Source organism: Anomaloglossus baeobatrachus, chromosome 7 (genome assembly GCF_048569485.1).
Source record: "Anomaloglossus baeobatrachus isolate aAnoBae1 chromosome 7, aAnoBae1.hap1, whole genome shotgun sequence".
NCBI lineage: Eukaryota > Metazoa > Chordata > Amphibia > Anura > Aromobatidae > Anomaloglossus > Anomaloglossus baeobatrachus.
Window position 1 is genome coordinate 10,886,718 of NC_134359.1, and position 17,628 is coordinate 10,904,345.

The following is a 17,628-nucleotide window of genomic DNA, read 5'->3' on the forward strand; positions in this document are numbered from 1 at the left end:
AAGAATGGGCCAAAATCCACCTGAGCAATGCAGGCGACTAGTGTCTCCATACAGGATGTGAGGAGTGTGTGCGGAAGAATGGGCCAAAATCCACCTGAGCAATGCAGGCGACTAGTGTCTCCATACAGGATGTGAGGAGTGTGTGCGGAAGAATGGGCCAAATCCACCTGAGCAATGCAGGCGACTAGTGTCTCCATACAGGATGTGAGGAGCGTGTGCGGAAGAATGGGCCAAAATCCACCTGAGCAATGCAGGCGACTAGTGTCTCCATACAGGATGTGAGGAGCGTGTGCGGAAGAATGGGCCAAAATCCACCTGAGCAATGCAGGTGACTAGTGTCTCCATACAGGTTGTGAGGAGTGTGTGCGGAAGAATGGGCCAAAATCCACCTGAGCAATGCAGGCGACTAGTGTCTCCATACAGGATATGAGGAGTGTGTGCGGAAGAATGGGCCAATATCCACCTGAGCAATGCAGGTGACTAGTGTCTCCATACAGGATGTGAGGAGTGTGTGCGGAAGAATGGGCCAAAATCCACCTGAGCAATGCAGGCGACTAGTGTCTCCATACAGGATGTGAGGAGTGTGTGCGGAAGAATGGGCCAAAATCCACCTGAGCAATGCAGGCGACTAGTGTCTCCATACAGGATGTGAGGAGTGTATGCGGAAGAATGTCCCAAAATCCACCTGAGCAATGCAGGCGACTAGTGTCTCCATACAGGATGTGATGAGTGTGTGCGGAAGAATGGGCCAAATCCACCTGAGCAATGCAGGCGACTAGTGTCTCCATACAGGATGTGAGGAGAGTGTGTGGAAGAATGGCCAAAATCCACCTGAGCAATGCAGGAGACTAGTGTCTCCATACAGGATGTGAGGAGTGTGTGCGGAAGAATAGGCCAAAATCCACCTGAGCAATGCAGGCGACTAGTGTCTCCATACAGGATGTGAGGAGTGTGTGCGGAAGAATAGGCCAAAATCCACCTGAGCAATGCAGGTGACTAGTGTCTCCATACAGGATGTGAGGAGTGTGTGCAGAAGAATGGGCCAGAATCCACCTGAGCAATGCAGGCGACTAGTGTCTCCATACAGGATGTGAGGAGTGTGTGCGGAAGAATGGACCAAAATCCACCTGAGCAATGCAGGCGACTAGTGTCTCCATACAGGATGTGAGGAGTGTGTGCAGAAGAATGGGCCAGAATCCACCTGAGCAATGCAGAGGACTAGTGTCTCCATACAGGATGTGAGGAGTGTGTGCAGAAGAATGGGCCAAAATCCACCTGAGCAATGCAGGCGACTAGTGTCTCCATACAGGATGTGAGGAGTGTGTGCGGAAGAATGGGCCAAAATCCCCCTGAGCAATGCAGGCGACTAGTGTCTCCATACAGGATGTGAGGAGAGTGTGTGGAAGAATGGCCAAAATCCACCTGAGCAATGCAGGTGACTAGTGTCTCCATACAGGAGGCGTCTGGAAGCTTCATCACCAACAAAGGGGAATGTACCAAGTGTTCAATACTTTTCCCTGTGTTTTTTCTCATTATTACACATCACTTAATAGACCTCTATGGGTTGATTTCTTTCCTGTGTGGATTGGATGGGAGGTTATTGACATCCGGTGAGAAATTCATGTCAACAGCAGTTTACAAATACATTTACTTAGAAATTAGTGACGCATTCAATACTTATTTCACTGTTTGTATATAGATCCTTTTAAAGTAGAAACATAATGTTATGGATCTTTGTGGTGATTGTGGATGGTCTTGGATGACATGGTGGCTCAGTGGTTAGCACTGCATGGTGGCTCAGTGGTTAGCACTGCATGGTGGCTCAGTGGTTAGCACTGCATGGTGGCTCAGTGGTTAGCACTGCATGGTGGCTCAGTGGTTAGCACTGCATGGTGGCTCAGTGGTTAGCACTGCAATCTTGCAGCACTTGGGTCCTGGTCTGCAAGGAGTTTGCATGTTCTCCCCGGGTTTCCTCCCACATTCCAAAAACATAGATAGGGAATTTGGATTGTGAGCCCTGATGGGGACAGAGTTGCTGATGTATGTAAAGTGCTGTGGAATTAATGCGGTATATAAGTGAGTAAATATTATTATTGGGTCCCTGCATGCACAGACGGGTCAGGACCCCCGTTCTCCGCCTTCTTCTGCCCCTACATTCAGGGCACTTTGAGGTCACATGATAAATCTTTATTTCTTGTAATCCCAGGAGCTCGGTTATATCATTTCTGTTTATAAACCACTTTGCACAATTTCTAGATTCTGGAACAGATTTTTATGGCGATCGCTGCCTGTAACATTACGGGTTGCGTCGTTGCAACCTTTCTGGTGTCGCACTGCGACCTGCAACTTTCTGCGACAGCCGCCAATGTCTCCGAATGTGTTAGATTTTGTTTGTCACCTGTCACAAGTTGCACACGACTGACTTGTCACCGACTTCAATGTAAATGGCAGGTGACTGCGCAGCGTGCGGCGACTCGTCAGGGATTTGTCTTATATTTACAGCAGAATCCGAGCTGTAAGAGCAGAACAGTCGCAGACAAGTCGCACGGATGTTCATGGCCGAGCGACTGGTCAGAAGAATCGCTTACAAATATGTCCGCCGTCCCACAACTGTCCACGGTTTTATCTACTTTTATACCTTAGTTCCATTGAAGTGAATGGGGCTTGGCTGCAATACAACCGACCACCTGTGGACAGGTATGGCGCTGTTTTTGGAGCAGTCATGTTTTTCTATTCCTGCTCATTAGAACACTTTGTGTGATTGGATTTTTTTGAGAGATTCTGTATTATTTAGCGCCCTGTATGACATCACTGTGTATAGTTTTGGATTAAAATACACATATAATACATATAATACACCGGGTCTCAGCCTCAGAGGCCAAACTGAAAGTGAAGGAACAAGCGTCCGCTCCTTGCACTCATCAGAGCGGCTTCTGCACAAACCTCGCACCACAAACACTTTCCTTATTCAACAAAAGCTAATTACAGCAGAAATGGGAACATTTATTTTTTCATGATTTTTTATGTTTTGGGGAGTGGTTTATTTTTCAAGATTTTTTATGTTCTGGGGAGCGGTTTATTTTTCAAGATTTTTTATGTTTTGGGGAGCGGTTTATTTTTTCATGATTTCTTATGTTTTTTTTGTGATTTTTATGTTCTGGTGGGAGCTATTTTATTTATTTTTTCATGTTCTGGGGAGCTATTTATTTTTTCATGATTTCTTATTTCTTATGTTTTTTTGTGATTTTTATGTTCTGGTGGGAGCTATTTTATTTATTTTTTCATGTTCTGGGGAGCTATTTATTTTTTCATGATTTTTTATGTTCTGGGGGGGAGGTGTCTGGTGCCAAAACAAAGCAGAAACCTGACATGAGTGGGGAACAGTAAACCGTGCCGGCAAATGAATGAGCCGCACATGACAGCCCCGAACCGGCACCGGTCCCCGAGCACAGACTGGACCTGACATCAGCCACCTGGCAGCACTACAAGTCCCAGGCTGCCCTGAGACAAGAAGAAATGCTAAGCAGATGGGGAACAATGCACAATGGTCATTCCAAAATGCTGAACCAGACCTAGAGGAATATGCAACTCTCTTCAAAATGACAGCAGTCCCATGTAAATTGCTATTATTTCCTATGGAGGGGGAGAAACAGTCCCATGTAAATTGCTATTATTTCCTATGGAGCGGGAGAAACAGTCCCATGTAAATTACTATTATTTCCTATAGACGTGGATCATTGATGAGAAGAGAAATCTTATTTACAAGTTATGACAAGAAAGAGAAAAACAAAGAATGAAAATAAAAAGGAACAAGATATTAACCCTTTCATGTGTGGTCTCCATAGGTTTTGTATTTGAGGGTTTGAGCCAGTTAACCCCTCCGTGCCCGGAGAGAAGGCATCAGATGCGCAGCTCCTGACTATTAGTAATGGACACTTGTCTGCAGCCTCTTGGCCTGGTGGTCTTAGAACCCCCCCCCCCCCGCCCGCCCTAGAATAGGGAGGATTACATGTGGCAGGGACAGGGTTAAATGGAGATGAGCTCACTGCTGCCCCCCCCCCCCCCTCCTGCTGTGCCCCTGCAGTTACTCACCAGGTGTCGGCTGTCACTGCATGCTGCCCGGCGCTGTCACTGCATGCTGCCCGGGGCTGTCACTGCATGCTGTCCGGTGCTGTCACTGCATGCTGTCCGGCGCTGTCACTGCATGCTGTCCGGCGCTGTCACTGCATGCTGCCCGGTGCTGTCACTGCATGCTGCCCGGCGCTGTCACTGCATGCTGCCCGGTGCTGTCCAGTGCTGTCCAGTGCTGCCAGTGCCGGCTGCAGGGCCCCTGTGGCCCCGTCCCGCTCCTGCAGGAGCCTCGCTAGAATCCGCCGCTCGCAGCCGCTCTCCCTCTTTATATTGCAGCAGCTGAGGCTATAAATAGCAGCTGTGGGGGGGACGCAGCCCCCCGCTCCCCGGACACGGAGCCCCCCGGCCTCTCCGTCATTTCATCACATCACATAATGCAACATTGGATTTATTTCACCTGTTACAATTTTTACCAACTCAGACACTAGATCTGTGCAGTGAAATATTCCCCTGCAGAATGCGCCCCCCCTCCAGGACACAATGGACTCTTCCACAAGCTGAGTCCCTTAAGGTGGACTGGGGAGATAGGACTGATGCAATCCTCTGTGAGAGCAGGGACCGGATTGTGGGACACTGGGACTAGGAGTAATCGGGGGTTTAGGGGGAAAGTGCAGGATTCAGGGATATAGGTACCGGGGTGCAGGAAGGGGAGACTTAGAGTTTGGACTTCCTTAAGAAACCACTCCTTGCATGGGGCTGGTTATGTCAGTCTCTGGGTGCTCCCAGTCCTGTTATCATGGGGCTGCCCAACCCTGTGCTGGGTGCATTCAATAACAATGTCCCCGGGTCATAGTGTGACTCAGATCCTCACCTGATCACCAGGAACCTTTGTGACCCAGCAGAAAACAATGTGACAATGGCCCAGGTCACCCCCAGCAGTGACAGGAGGGACACATGGAAACCAAACCTGAACCCCAATATTACAGCCGTGTGCACGGAGCCGCACTCACTGCAGAGACTCCTCAGCATTATTGCTATCCTATAGCTCTGCTTTTTAGGTACCGCTATGGACACCGCACTCGGCCCTAACTAATTCTAAGTAAATGTGACATTATATTATTCTAAAGAGGTTGTCCGGGCAAAAAAACTTTCAAGGCAGCAGTGCAGCTGCGTATTACAAAGCCTATAAGAAATAATCTATTTCCAATTTGTAAGGTGCAGTAATGGGGGGGGGGGGGGGTGCAGAGGCAGTGGTGGCATCCAGGCCTTGGGGGGTGCAGAGGCAGCAGTGGCATCCAGGCCTTGGGGGGTGCAGAGTGTTGTGAATGTCAGCTATGCTTTTGCTGCTGTGAGGCTCCCTCTTGTGGCCAGGAATGGTTTGGACAGAGACCAGGTGTGTTGAGCAATGGGCGTTTCCATTGCTAACTCTCTGCTTATTTAAACCCTGGTCTGATAGCAGGCTATGCCGGATGCCAGTTGTTCTTTGTTCACCAGCCTGCTTCATCCTGCTCCAGACCACATCTACCCCAGATAAGTGCTTGGCTCTTTATTTTTGTTTTGTTCTTTTGTTCTTATCTGTGTTTGTCATTTGTTGTGGTTGTTTTCAGTTTATTTGCATGCAGGGATCTTCCCTCTCAGTTTCTAAGCTGGGAAACTCCCTGCAGCTATGTTTGGAGTATTGCTCCTATTAGTCCATGTGTTTGTTGCTTCTTGAATTTGTATGGTTCCTGCTTTATGTTCATTGGTATGACAAGAGCGCCTGGTATAGGACGGAGTTGAGGGCTTTTTGTACTATCAGGTTTTTGGATTTTTGTAGGGTTTTTCTCTGGCCACCATCTGTCCCTTGCCTATCCTGTCCTATTTAGTCAGTAGGGCCTCACCTTTGCTAATCCTATCATCCATCTGTGTATTGTTTTCCTATATCATCGCAATCTTTGAATGTGGGGGGCTAGCTATTCTTGTCTATTTTCTGAGGCAGAGAGCTATTCATCCTTCCTTCCTTTAGGATAGCTAGTTCTCCGGCTGGGTTCGCAGTGCACAGGATGTTAGTTCACCCCTCGGCTACTTCTAGTGTTGATGGTTAGTAAGGGGATGGCGGCCAGATTAGTTGCCAATGCTCGTCACCTTTTACCAATGATTTATGGTGGTCTTCCATGGTTCCGGATCATAACAGCAGAGGCAGCAGTGGCATCAGGGCCTTGGGGGGGTTGCAGAGGCAGCGGTGGCATCCTTGGGGGGTTGCAGAGGTGAAGACTAATGTCCCCATTCACTGACATGAAGCAGTGAAGGTTAAAATGTTGCGAATTCAGAAAACAATGGTCCCGATTAATGAAGACTTTTACCCCTAAATCATTAATTCATGGAGAGGGAAACGCCTGGAGCACATTTCTGGATATATTTATGGCATTAAAATTTACATAAATTTGGAGGAATTAGTCGGGGGTCTTCACCTTGCCCCGTCCCACCCGAGCTCTAACACTTCGATGAAGATGGCCAGGACTAGTGAACCCCCCAAAAGTCGCAATATGATGGCACAACCTTGGTAGTCTCTGTAATCGCATTGTACTATGATTACACTTAACATATTTCTCCAGGAAAGGTATTTGCTGCACATTGATGGACGCCCGGGCTCCGGAGCCGGCGGTGTCCGGGGGAGACACGGTCCACACACAACACGGACCCGGCATCACTATTAGCATCCAGTGTAATTGTTGTCTGGTTGCCGTGGGTTACACTGTATCCACAATAACAAAATAGTTACACTGAAGTAATGCAGAATGTGTGACGTCACGTGATCAAGTGACACCTGACATCAGCGACACCGTGTAACACATGACCCCTGGGACCAGGGCCCCGGGCACCGTCAGTGCGCAGAGCCGAGACCTGCAGAGATAGTCACAACATTCATCTATGAGCAACTGTGTCGCCTGGAGAAAGTCTGCGGAGTCCCCAGGTAAAAGTGGGATGAAGACAATGTCTACATAATACTGCTATACATTGCATATATAACAGGACCATACACTGTACACATAATACTGCTATACACTGCATATATAACAGGACCATACACTGTACACATAATACTGCTATACACTTCATATATAACAGGACCATACACTGTACACATAATACTGCTATACACTTCATATATAACAGGACCATACACTGTACACATAATACTGCTATACACTGCATATATAACAGGACCATACACTGTACACATAGTACTGCTATACACGGCATATATAACAGGACCATACACTGTACAAATAGTACTGCTATACACTGCATATATAACAGGACCATACACTGTACACATAGTACTGCTATACACTGCATATATAACAGGACCATACACTGTCCACATAGTACTGCTATACACTGCATATATAACAGGACCATACACTGTACACATAATACTGCTATACACTTCATATATAACAGGACCATACACTGTACACATAATACTGCTATACACTTCATATATAACAGGACCATACACTGCACACATAATACTGCTATACACTGCATATATAACAGGACCATACACTGTCCACATAGTACTGCTATACACTGCATATATAACAGGACCATACACTGTCCACATAGTACTGCTATACACTGCATATATAACAGGACCATACACTGTACACATAGTACTGCTATACATTGCATATATAACAGGACCATACACTGTACACATAATACTGCTATACACTGCATATATAACAGGACCATACACTGTACACATAATACTGCTATACACTTCATATATAACAGGACCATACACTGTACACATAATACTGCTATACACTTCATATATAACAGGACCATACACTGTACACATAATACTGCTATACACTGCATATATAACAGGACCATACACTGTACACATAGTACTGCTATACACGGCATATATAACAGGACCATACACTGTACAAATAGTACTGCTATACACTGCATATATAACAGGACCATACACTGTCCACATAGTACTGCTATACACTGCATATATAACAGGACCATACACTGTCCACATAGTACTGCTATACACTGCATATATAACAGGACCATACACTGTACACATAATACTGCTATACACTTCATATATAACAGGACCATACACTGTACACATAATACTGCTATACACTGCATATATAACAGGACCATACACTGTACACATAGTACTGCTATACATTGCATATATAACAGGACCATACACTGTACACATAATACTGCTATACACTGCATATATAACAGGACCATACACTGTCCACATAGTACTGCTATACACTGCATATATAACAGGACCATACACTGTACACATAATACTGCTATACACTTCATATATAACAGGACCATACACTGTGCACATAATACTGCTATACACTTCATATATAACAGGACCATACACTGTACACATAATACTGCTATACACTTCATATATAACAGGACCATACACTGTACACATAATACTGCTATACACTGCATATATAACAGGACCATACACTGTACACATAGTACTGCTATACACGGCATATATAACAGGACCATACACTGTCCACATAGTACTGCTATACACTGCATATATAACAGGACCATACACTGTACACATAATACTGCTATACACTGCATATATAACAGGACCATACACTGTCCACATAGTACTGCTATACACTGCATATATAACAGGACCATACACTGTACACATAATACTGCTATACACTGCATATATAACAGGACCATACACTGTCCACATAATACTGCTATACACTGCATATATAACAGGACCATACACTGTACACATAATACTGCTATACACTGCATATATAACAGGACCATACACTGTCCACATAATACTGCTATACACTGCATATATAACAGGACCATACACTGTCCACATAATACTGCTATACACTGCATATATAACAGGACCATACACTGTCCACATAATACTGCTATACACTGCATATATAACAGGACCATACACTGTCCACATAGTACTGCTATACACTGCATATATAACAGGACCATACACTGTACACATAGTACTGCTATACACTGCATATATAACAGGACCATACACTGTCCACATAGTACTGCTATACACTGCATATATAACAGGACCATACACTGTCCACATAGTACTGCTGTACACTGCATATATAACAGGACCATACACTGTCCACATAGTACTGCTATACACTGCATATATAACAGGACCATACACTGTACACATAGTACTGCTATACACGGCATATATAACAGGACCATACACTGTCCACATAGTACTGCTATACACTGCATATATAACAGGACCATACACTGTACACATAATACTGCTATACACTTCATATATAACAGGACCATACACTGTACACATAATACTGCTATACACTTCATATATAACAGGACCATACACTGTACACATAATACTGCTATACACTGCATATATAACAGGACCATACACTGTACACATAGTACTGCTATACACGGCATATATAACAGGACCATACACTGTCCACATAGTACTGCTATACACTGCATATATAACAGGACCATACACTGTCCACATAGTACTGCTATACACTGCATATATAACAGGACCATACACTGTCCACATAGTACTGCTATACACTGCATATATAACAGGACCATACACTGTACACATAGTACTGCTATACACTGCATATATAACAGGACCATACACTGTACACATAGTACTGCTATACACTGCATATATAACAGGACCATACACTGTACACATAGTACTGCTATACACTGCATATATAACAGGACCATACACTGTTCACATAGTACTGCTATACACTGCATATATAACAGGACCATACACTGTACACATAATACTGCTATACACTGCATATATAACAGGACCATACACTGTATACATAATACTGCTATACACTGCATAAATAACAGGACCATACACTGTACACATAGTACTGCTATACACTGCATATATAACAGGACCATACACTGTACACATAGTACTGCTATACACTGCATATATAACAGGACCATACACTGTACACATAGTACTGCTATACACTGCATATAACAGGACCATACACTGTACACATAGTACTGCTATACACTGCATATATAACAGGACCATACACTGTACACATAGTACTGCTATACACTGCATATAACAGGACCATACACTGTACACATAGTACTGCTATACACTGCATATATAACAGGACCATACACTGTCCACATAGTACTGCTATACACTGCATATATAACAGGACCATACACTGTACACATAATACTGCTATACACTGCATATATAACAGGACCATACACTGTCCACATAGTACTGCTATATACTGCATAAATAACAGGACCATACAGTGTCCACATAATACTGCTATACACTGCATATATAACAGGACCATACACTGTCCACATAGTACTGCTATACACTGCATATATAACAGGACCATACACTGTACACATAATACTGCTATACACTGCATATATAACAGGACCATACACTGTCCACATAGTACTGCTATACACTGCATATATAACAGGACCATACACTGTACACATAGTACTGCTATACACTGCATATATAACAGGACCATACAGTGTCCATATAATACTGCTATACACTGCATATATAACAGGACCATACACTGTCCACATAGTACTGCTATACACTGCATATATAACAGGACCATACACTGTACACATAATACTGCTATACACTGCATATATAACAGGACCATACACTGTCCACATAGTACTGCTATACACTGCATATATAACAGGACCATACACTGTCCACATAGTACTGCTATACACTGCATATATAACAGGACCATACACTGTACACATAGTACTGCTATACACTGCATATATAACAGGACCATACACTGTACACATAGTACTGCTATACACTGCATATATAACAGGACCATACACTGTACACATAGTACTGCTATACACTGCATATAACAGGACCATACACTGTACACATAGTACTGCTATACACTGCATATATAACAGGACCATACACTGTACACATAGTACTGCTATACACTGCATATAACAGGACCATACACTGTACACATAGTACTGCTATACACTGCATATATAACAGGACCATACACTGTCCACATAGTACTGCTATACACTGCATATATAACAGGACCATACACTGTACACATAATACTGCTATACACTGCATATATAACAGGACCATACACTGTCCACATAGTACTGCTATATACTGCATAAATAACAGGACCATACACTGTACACATAGTACTGCTATACACTGCATATATAACAGGACCATACACTGTACACATAGTACTGCTATACACTGCATATATAACAGGACCATACACTGTACACATAGTACTGCTATACACTGCATATATAACAGGACCATACACTGTACACATAGTACTGCTATACACTGCATATATAACAGGACCATACACTGTACACATAGTACTGCTATACACTGCATATATAACAGGACCATACACTGTTCACATAGTACTGCTATACACTGCATATATAACAGGACCATACACTGTACACATAATACTGCTATACACTGCATATATAACAGGACCATACACTGTATACATAATACTGCTATACACTGCATAAATAACAGGACCATACACTGTACACATAGTACTGCTATACACTGCATATATAACAGGACCATACACTGTACACATAGTACTGCTATACACTGCATATATAACAGGACCATACACTGTACACATAGTACTGCTATACACTGCATATAACAGGACCATACACTGTACACATAGTACTGCTATACACTGCATATATAACAGGACCATACACTGTACACATAGTACTGCTATACACTGCATATAACAGGACCATACACTGTACACATAGTACTGCTATACACTGCATATATAACAGGACCATACACTGTCCACATAGTACTGCTATACACTGCATATATAACAGGACCATACACTGTACACATAATACTGCTATACACTGCATATATAACAGGACCATACACTGTCCACATAGTACTGCTATATACTGCATAAATAACAGGACCATACAGTGTCCACATAATACTGCTATACACTGCATATATAACAGGACCATACACTGTCCACATAGTACTGCTATACACTGCATATATAACAGGACCATACACTGTACACATAATACTGCTATACACTGCATATATAACAGGACCATACACTGTCCACATAGTACTGCTATACACTGCATATATAACAGGACCATACACTGTCCACATAGTACTGCTATACACTGCATATATAACAGGACCATACACTGTCCACATAGTACTGCTATACACTGCATATATAACAGGACCATACACTGTCCACATAGTACTGCTATACACTGCATATATAACAGGACCATACACTGTCCACATAGTACTGCTATACACTGCATATATAACAGGACCATACACTGTACACATAATACTGCTATATACTGCATATATAACAGGACCATACACTGTCCACATAGTACTGCTATACACTGCATATATAACAGGACCATACACTGTCCACATAGTACTGCTATACACTGCATATATAACAGGACCATACACTGTCCACATAATACTGCTATACACTGCATATATAACAGGACCATACACTGTACACATAGTACTGCTATACACTGCATATATAACAGGACCATACACTGTACACATAGTACTGCTATACACTGCATATATAACAGGACCATACACTGTTCACATAGTACTGCTATACACTGCATATATAACAGGACTATACACTGTACACATAATACTGCTATACACTGCATATATAACAGAACCATACACTGTATACATAATACTGCTATACACTGCATAAATAACAGGACCATACACTGTACACATAGTACTGCTATACACTGCATATATAACAGGACCATACACTGTACACATAGTACTGCTATACACTGCATATATAACAGGACCATACACTGTACACATAGTACTGCTATACACTGCATATAACAGGACCATACACTGTACACATAGTACTGCTATACACTGCATATATAACAGGACCATACACTGTACACATAGTACTGCTATACACTGCATATAACAGGACCATACACTGTACACATAGTACTGCTATACACTGCATATATAACAGGACCATACACTGTCCACATAGTACTGCTATACACTGCATATATAACAGGACCATACACTGTACACATAATACTGCTATACACTGCATATATAACAGGACCATACACTGTCCACATAGTACTGCTATATACTGCATAAATAACAGGACCATACACTGTACACATAGTACTGCTATACACTGCATATATAACAGGACCATACACTGTACACATAGTACTGCTATACACTGCATATATAACAGGACCATACACTGTACACATAGTACTGCTATACACTGCATATAACAGGACCATACGCTGTACACATAGTACTGCTATACACTGCATATATAACAGGACCATACACTGTCCACATAGTACTGCTATACACTGCATATATAACAGGACCATACACTGTCCACATAGTACTGCTATACACTGCATATATAACAGGACCATACACTGTACACATAATACTGCTATACACTGCATATATAACAGGACCATACACTGTCCACATAGTACTGCTATACACTGCATATATAACAGGACCATACACTGTACACATAATACTGATATCCACTGCATAAATAAGAGGACCATACAGTGTCCACATAGTACTGCTATATGGTGCATATATAAGAGTACCATACAGTGTCCACATAATACTGCTATATGGTGCATATATAAGAGGACCATACAGTGTCCACATAATACTGCTATATGGTGCACATATAAGAGGACCATACAGTGTCCACATAATACTGCTATATGAGATATGGCTGATCTGCTGGTCTGGACTGAGCGGTCACAGGAGAATTGCACCAATAATGCTGCCAGCTGTAGAGCATAGAGCCTACAAGTAACGCGTGCTCCTCGCCGTGGTAACCGTTCGCTCCTAGTCCACAGTGGGGGCCGGGAACCTTGGCAAGTAGCTTGTACACTATGAAATTAAAAATCCCTCCATTCTGGAGAAGTTGCTGTTTTTACAAAAACTTTGCAATTTTACCCATTTATGAACTTCAGAGTACGCCTTTAAGAACCATAATAATGCAGACGCTGCATGAATTTGTAGTGGTGGAAGATGGAACCACCGGCCCTTCCACATTGTATCTCGTCCACATGCAGAGTACAGGCTGCTGGGAGCGGCCTTTATTCCGCCTAATAAATTGTATCTCATTCACATGCAGAGTACAGGCTGCTGGGAGCGGCTTATATTCCGCCTAATAAATTGTATCTCATTCACATGCAGAGTACAGGCTGCCGAGAGCAGCTCGTATTCCGCCTGATACATTGTATCTCATTCACATGCAGAGTACAGGCTGCTGGGAGCGGCTTATATTCCGCCTAATAAATTGTATCTCATCCACATACAGAGTACAGGCTGCCGGGAGCGGCTCATATTCCGCCTGATACATTGTATCTCATCCATGTTCAGAGTACAGCCTGCCGAGAGCAGCTCGTATTCCGCCTGATACATTGTATCTTATTCACATGCAGAGTACAGGCTTCCGGGAGAGGCTCATATTTCACCTGATACATTGTATCTCATCCAAATACAGAGCACAGGCTGCCGGGAGAGGCTCATAATCCACCTGATACATTGTATCTCTTTCACATGCAGAGTACAGGCTGCCAGGAGCAGCTCGTATTTCATCTGATACATTGTATCTCATCCACATGCAGAGTACAGGCTGCCGGGAGCGGCTCGTATTCCGCCTGATAGATTGGTTCTCATCCACATGCAGAGTACAGGCTGCCGGGAGAGGCTCGTATTCCGCCTGATACATTTTATCTCATCCACATGTGTACCGCCCCGAGCTCGGCTGCAGCTGAGCCGCTCGGATCCGGGCTCGTTTGTCAGTGGCTCGAGCGCCTCCGGACCGGGGGTTACTTCGCTCTGGAAGGGGCTGGCGTTTTGACGGGGGGTTAGGGTTACGGCCGAGGCCGTGGTTTTTGTTAGAGTTCGTGACGCCACCCACGGGTTGTGGTGAATGTGGACACCACCGCTGCTGTTCACTAGGTATCTGGGGGAGGTGTTGTGCAGCAAAGGTGTTAACCCCTCCGTGGGTAGGGGTGATGGTCCCGGGGCCTGTTTGGGATGGTATTTGGGTGCTTGGCGGTGCAGGGCGATGCGTGGCCCGAGGGCACAGTGGTACTCACTATGACAGATGCACAAGGGTCTCTGGTAAACCAAGATGATGGTGGTCGGTGCCCGCAGCCGGCTGCGTCTGGTCCCCCACTCGGGTTGGTGGTCCCCGCCTTTCTCCTGCACCTTCAGTGTAGCTGTGGACAACCCGTGCTTCAGCAACGGGAGCCCGCTCCCCGGCGTTGTGTGCCGGGAGAGCCCGTTGCCCGCAGACGCTGGCCCGTGGGATCTCTTTGCCTGAGCGGTGGCTTTTTATCCCTCTTGTTGGGATGTTGTCTTCAGTCGGAACTTGGGTGGGAAAGGACCTAAAGTCCAGACCTCAATCAGTTAATTAACGGGGTCTGGTAGTTTCGGGACCACGTTTCAGGGTCTGAGTACCCCCCTTTGTGCTCCGGTTTCCAGTTGGTTCCCCGGTTCGGTACCGGCGGGTCACTACCCTGTCTCGGTCCCTTACGGTTCCACCGAGCCGTCTCCCCGGCTCCTGCAGGATGAGGCCACTGTCTACCTCCTAGCCAGAGGTGACTGGGCTCCGACCCAGACACCTGTCAAAAAGCTGCAGACCTGGGCACAGGCCTGCTGCTATACTTGAACTTCAGACTAATCTGCTCTCTGTTTCCTGCCTCAGGAACTGTGTTCTCCTTGATGGGCGTGTCCAACCGCCTGGCTCCGCCCCCCTGGTGTCAACATCAAACCCGGAGGGAGGTGACTAGGGTTTTAAGGGTGGCTGATGACACCTTTTTAGGGGACGGGTGTTCGTGCAAGGGCCTACCTGTGACTACCTGGCTAGTCCAGGGCGTCACATTCCCCCTTGGTTTAATACAGACCGTCCGCGGGCTGTCCAACCACCACCGGTTTATTTTGAAAAACTGGAAAAGATAAAACGGGAAAAACAGGTACAATTATAATAAACTTTTTACATTTAAGCAAGTGTTGGAATCATCCCTTACGGGAGGCATGTTACTTTAACGTTGCAAACGTAATAAACATTATTATTAAACGGGACCGGGTCCTTTCAGTGCCCACCCAAGCAAACCTACCCCTTGATGCTGCCTCTAAGAACAGGTCAGCACCCCTTTTCCCCAGTCCAGGAATCGGGTATGGGTTTGGGTATTGCCCTCAATGGGCCGGGTACAAAGTTCCATACCCGGCAGTCTCTCAGAGGTCCCACGTCCAGGGTACCCCTGGCCCCGGAGGGTAGTCACCGGTTGCCATGGTGACGGGACCTCGGCTGACTCTACCGCAGGCCCTTCCTCCAACCAGCCTCTCCGGAGACTGCAGACAAGAAAGGGTTGTTAAACGGGCTATTTACAAGGCCCAATAGTGTTTTTGGGTTGGCCTGCAAGTTCTCGGCCTTGTCTATGTTTAAAACGGGGTATTAACAGCAAAGACCCAACGGGGACGGGAACATGGTAGCCGGGAACCGCTACCTTTTCAACATTCTTCTTCTACTGCAGGGGGTCGGGCCGCTCCCGCTGCTGCGGGCACCCGGGCACACCGAACCAGGGACGGAACATCCGAGGATTCACGGCCTCCACGGTGTACTGGGGCAGCCCTGCAGACATCGCCGTTCCCTCCTGGGATTGAGCCGCCTGGGGTTCACCACCCTCATCCTGAGGAGATTCGGCCTCCAGGCCGGCTGATAGGGCTGAGGGGGTCTGCGTGGCCTTATCCTCCCGCGAGGCGGGCTTCTCATGTGCCCACACCACCGCCACCATTTTTTCCATCTCCCCCCTCCAGCCCAGGGCCTGCTGCATCGATTCGACCCGTACCTGGAGGCAAAACCGCGCCATGCTCCGTTCGAACCACGCGGCAGTCCCTGGTGCCAGCCCATACCCTCCCGCTTCGACTTCCATAGCTGGGCCGCGGCCTCTTCGCCCTCAGGCACCACCACACAGGGAGTTACCACCGGAGCCTCGGAATCCCCCGCTCCTGCGACCAGAGCGGGAGCTGCGGCTTCTTCTTCCTCGCCGGCGACTTCCCTGACGGGCGCGCCGCTCCTGCGGTCAGCTCTGGGCCGGCATCAGGCTTGGGAGCAGACATCCTCCATCTGCTCCTCCTTGGTCTTTTCGCATCACTCCCTGTTTTTGCTGGGCAGTTTCGCTTTTTGACCGCACGCTTTACTGCACGGCCGAGTTTCCAGGGGGCGGGGCTTCAACTCTCGTGCTCTTTTCGCGGGGAAGACGGCTTTAGCGGGAATCTTCGTGCCAAAAGATGGCGGATTCTGAAATTTTTCAACGGGTCAC

General features: G+C 45.6%; 1 protein-coding gene across 2 annotated transcripts in view; it reads right to left on the reverse strand.

The window, feature by feature from the left end:
* MRAS (muscle RAS oncogene homolog) overlaps positions 1-4,387 on the reverse strand; it is a 63,107-nt gene extending 58,720 nt beyond the window's left edge. Inside the window, exon 1 of one of the 2 annotated variants that reach the window (XM_075317028.1) lies at positions 4,093-4,387. Coding sequence is in view for 1 of the 2 variants with exons in the window: in XM_075317027.1 (XP_075173142.1) it covers positions 3,823-3,830 (8 nt within the window). In the remaining variant the exon portion in view is untranslated. Of the gene's footprint in view, positions 1-3,822; positions 3,924-4,092 lie in introns of those variants that run through there. The other variant, XM_075317027.1, reaches the window with a different exon arrangement.
* Between the last annotated feature and the right edge of the window lie 13,241 nt (positions 4,388-17,628).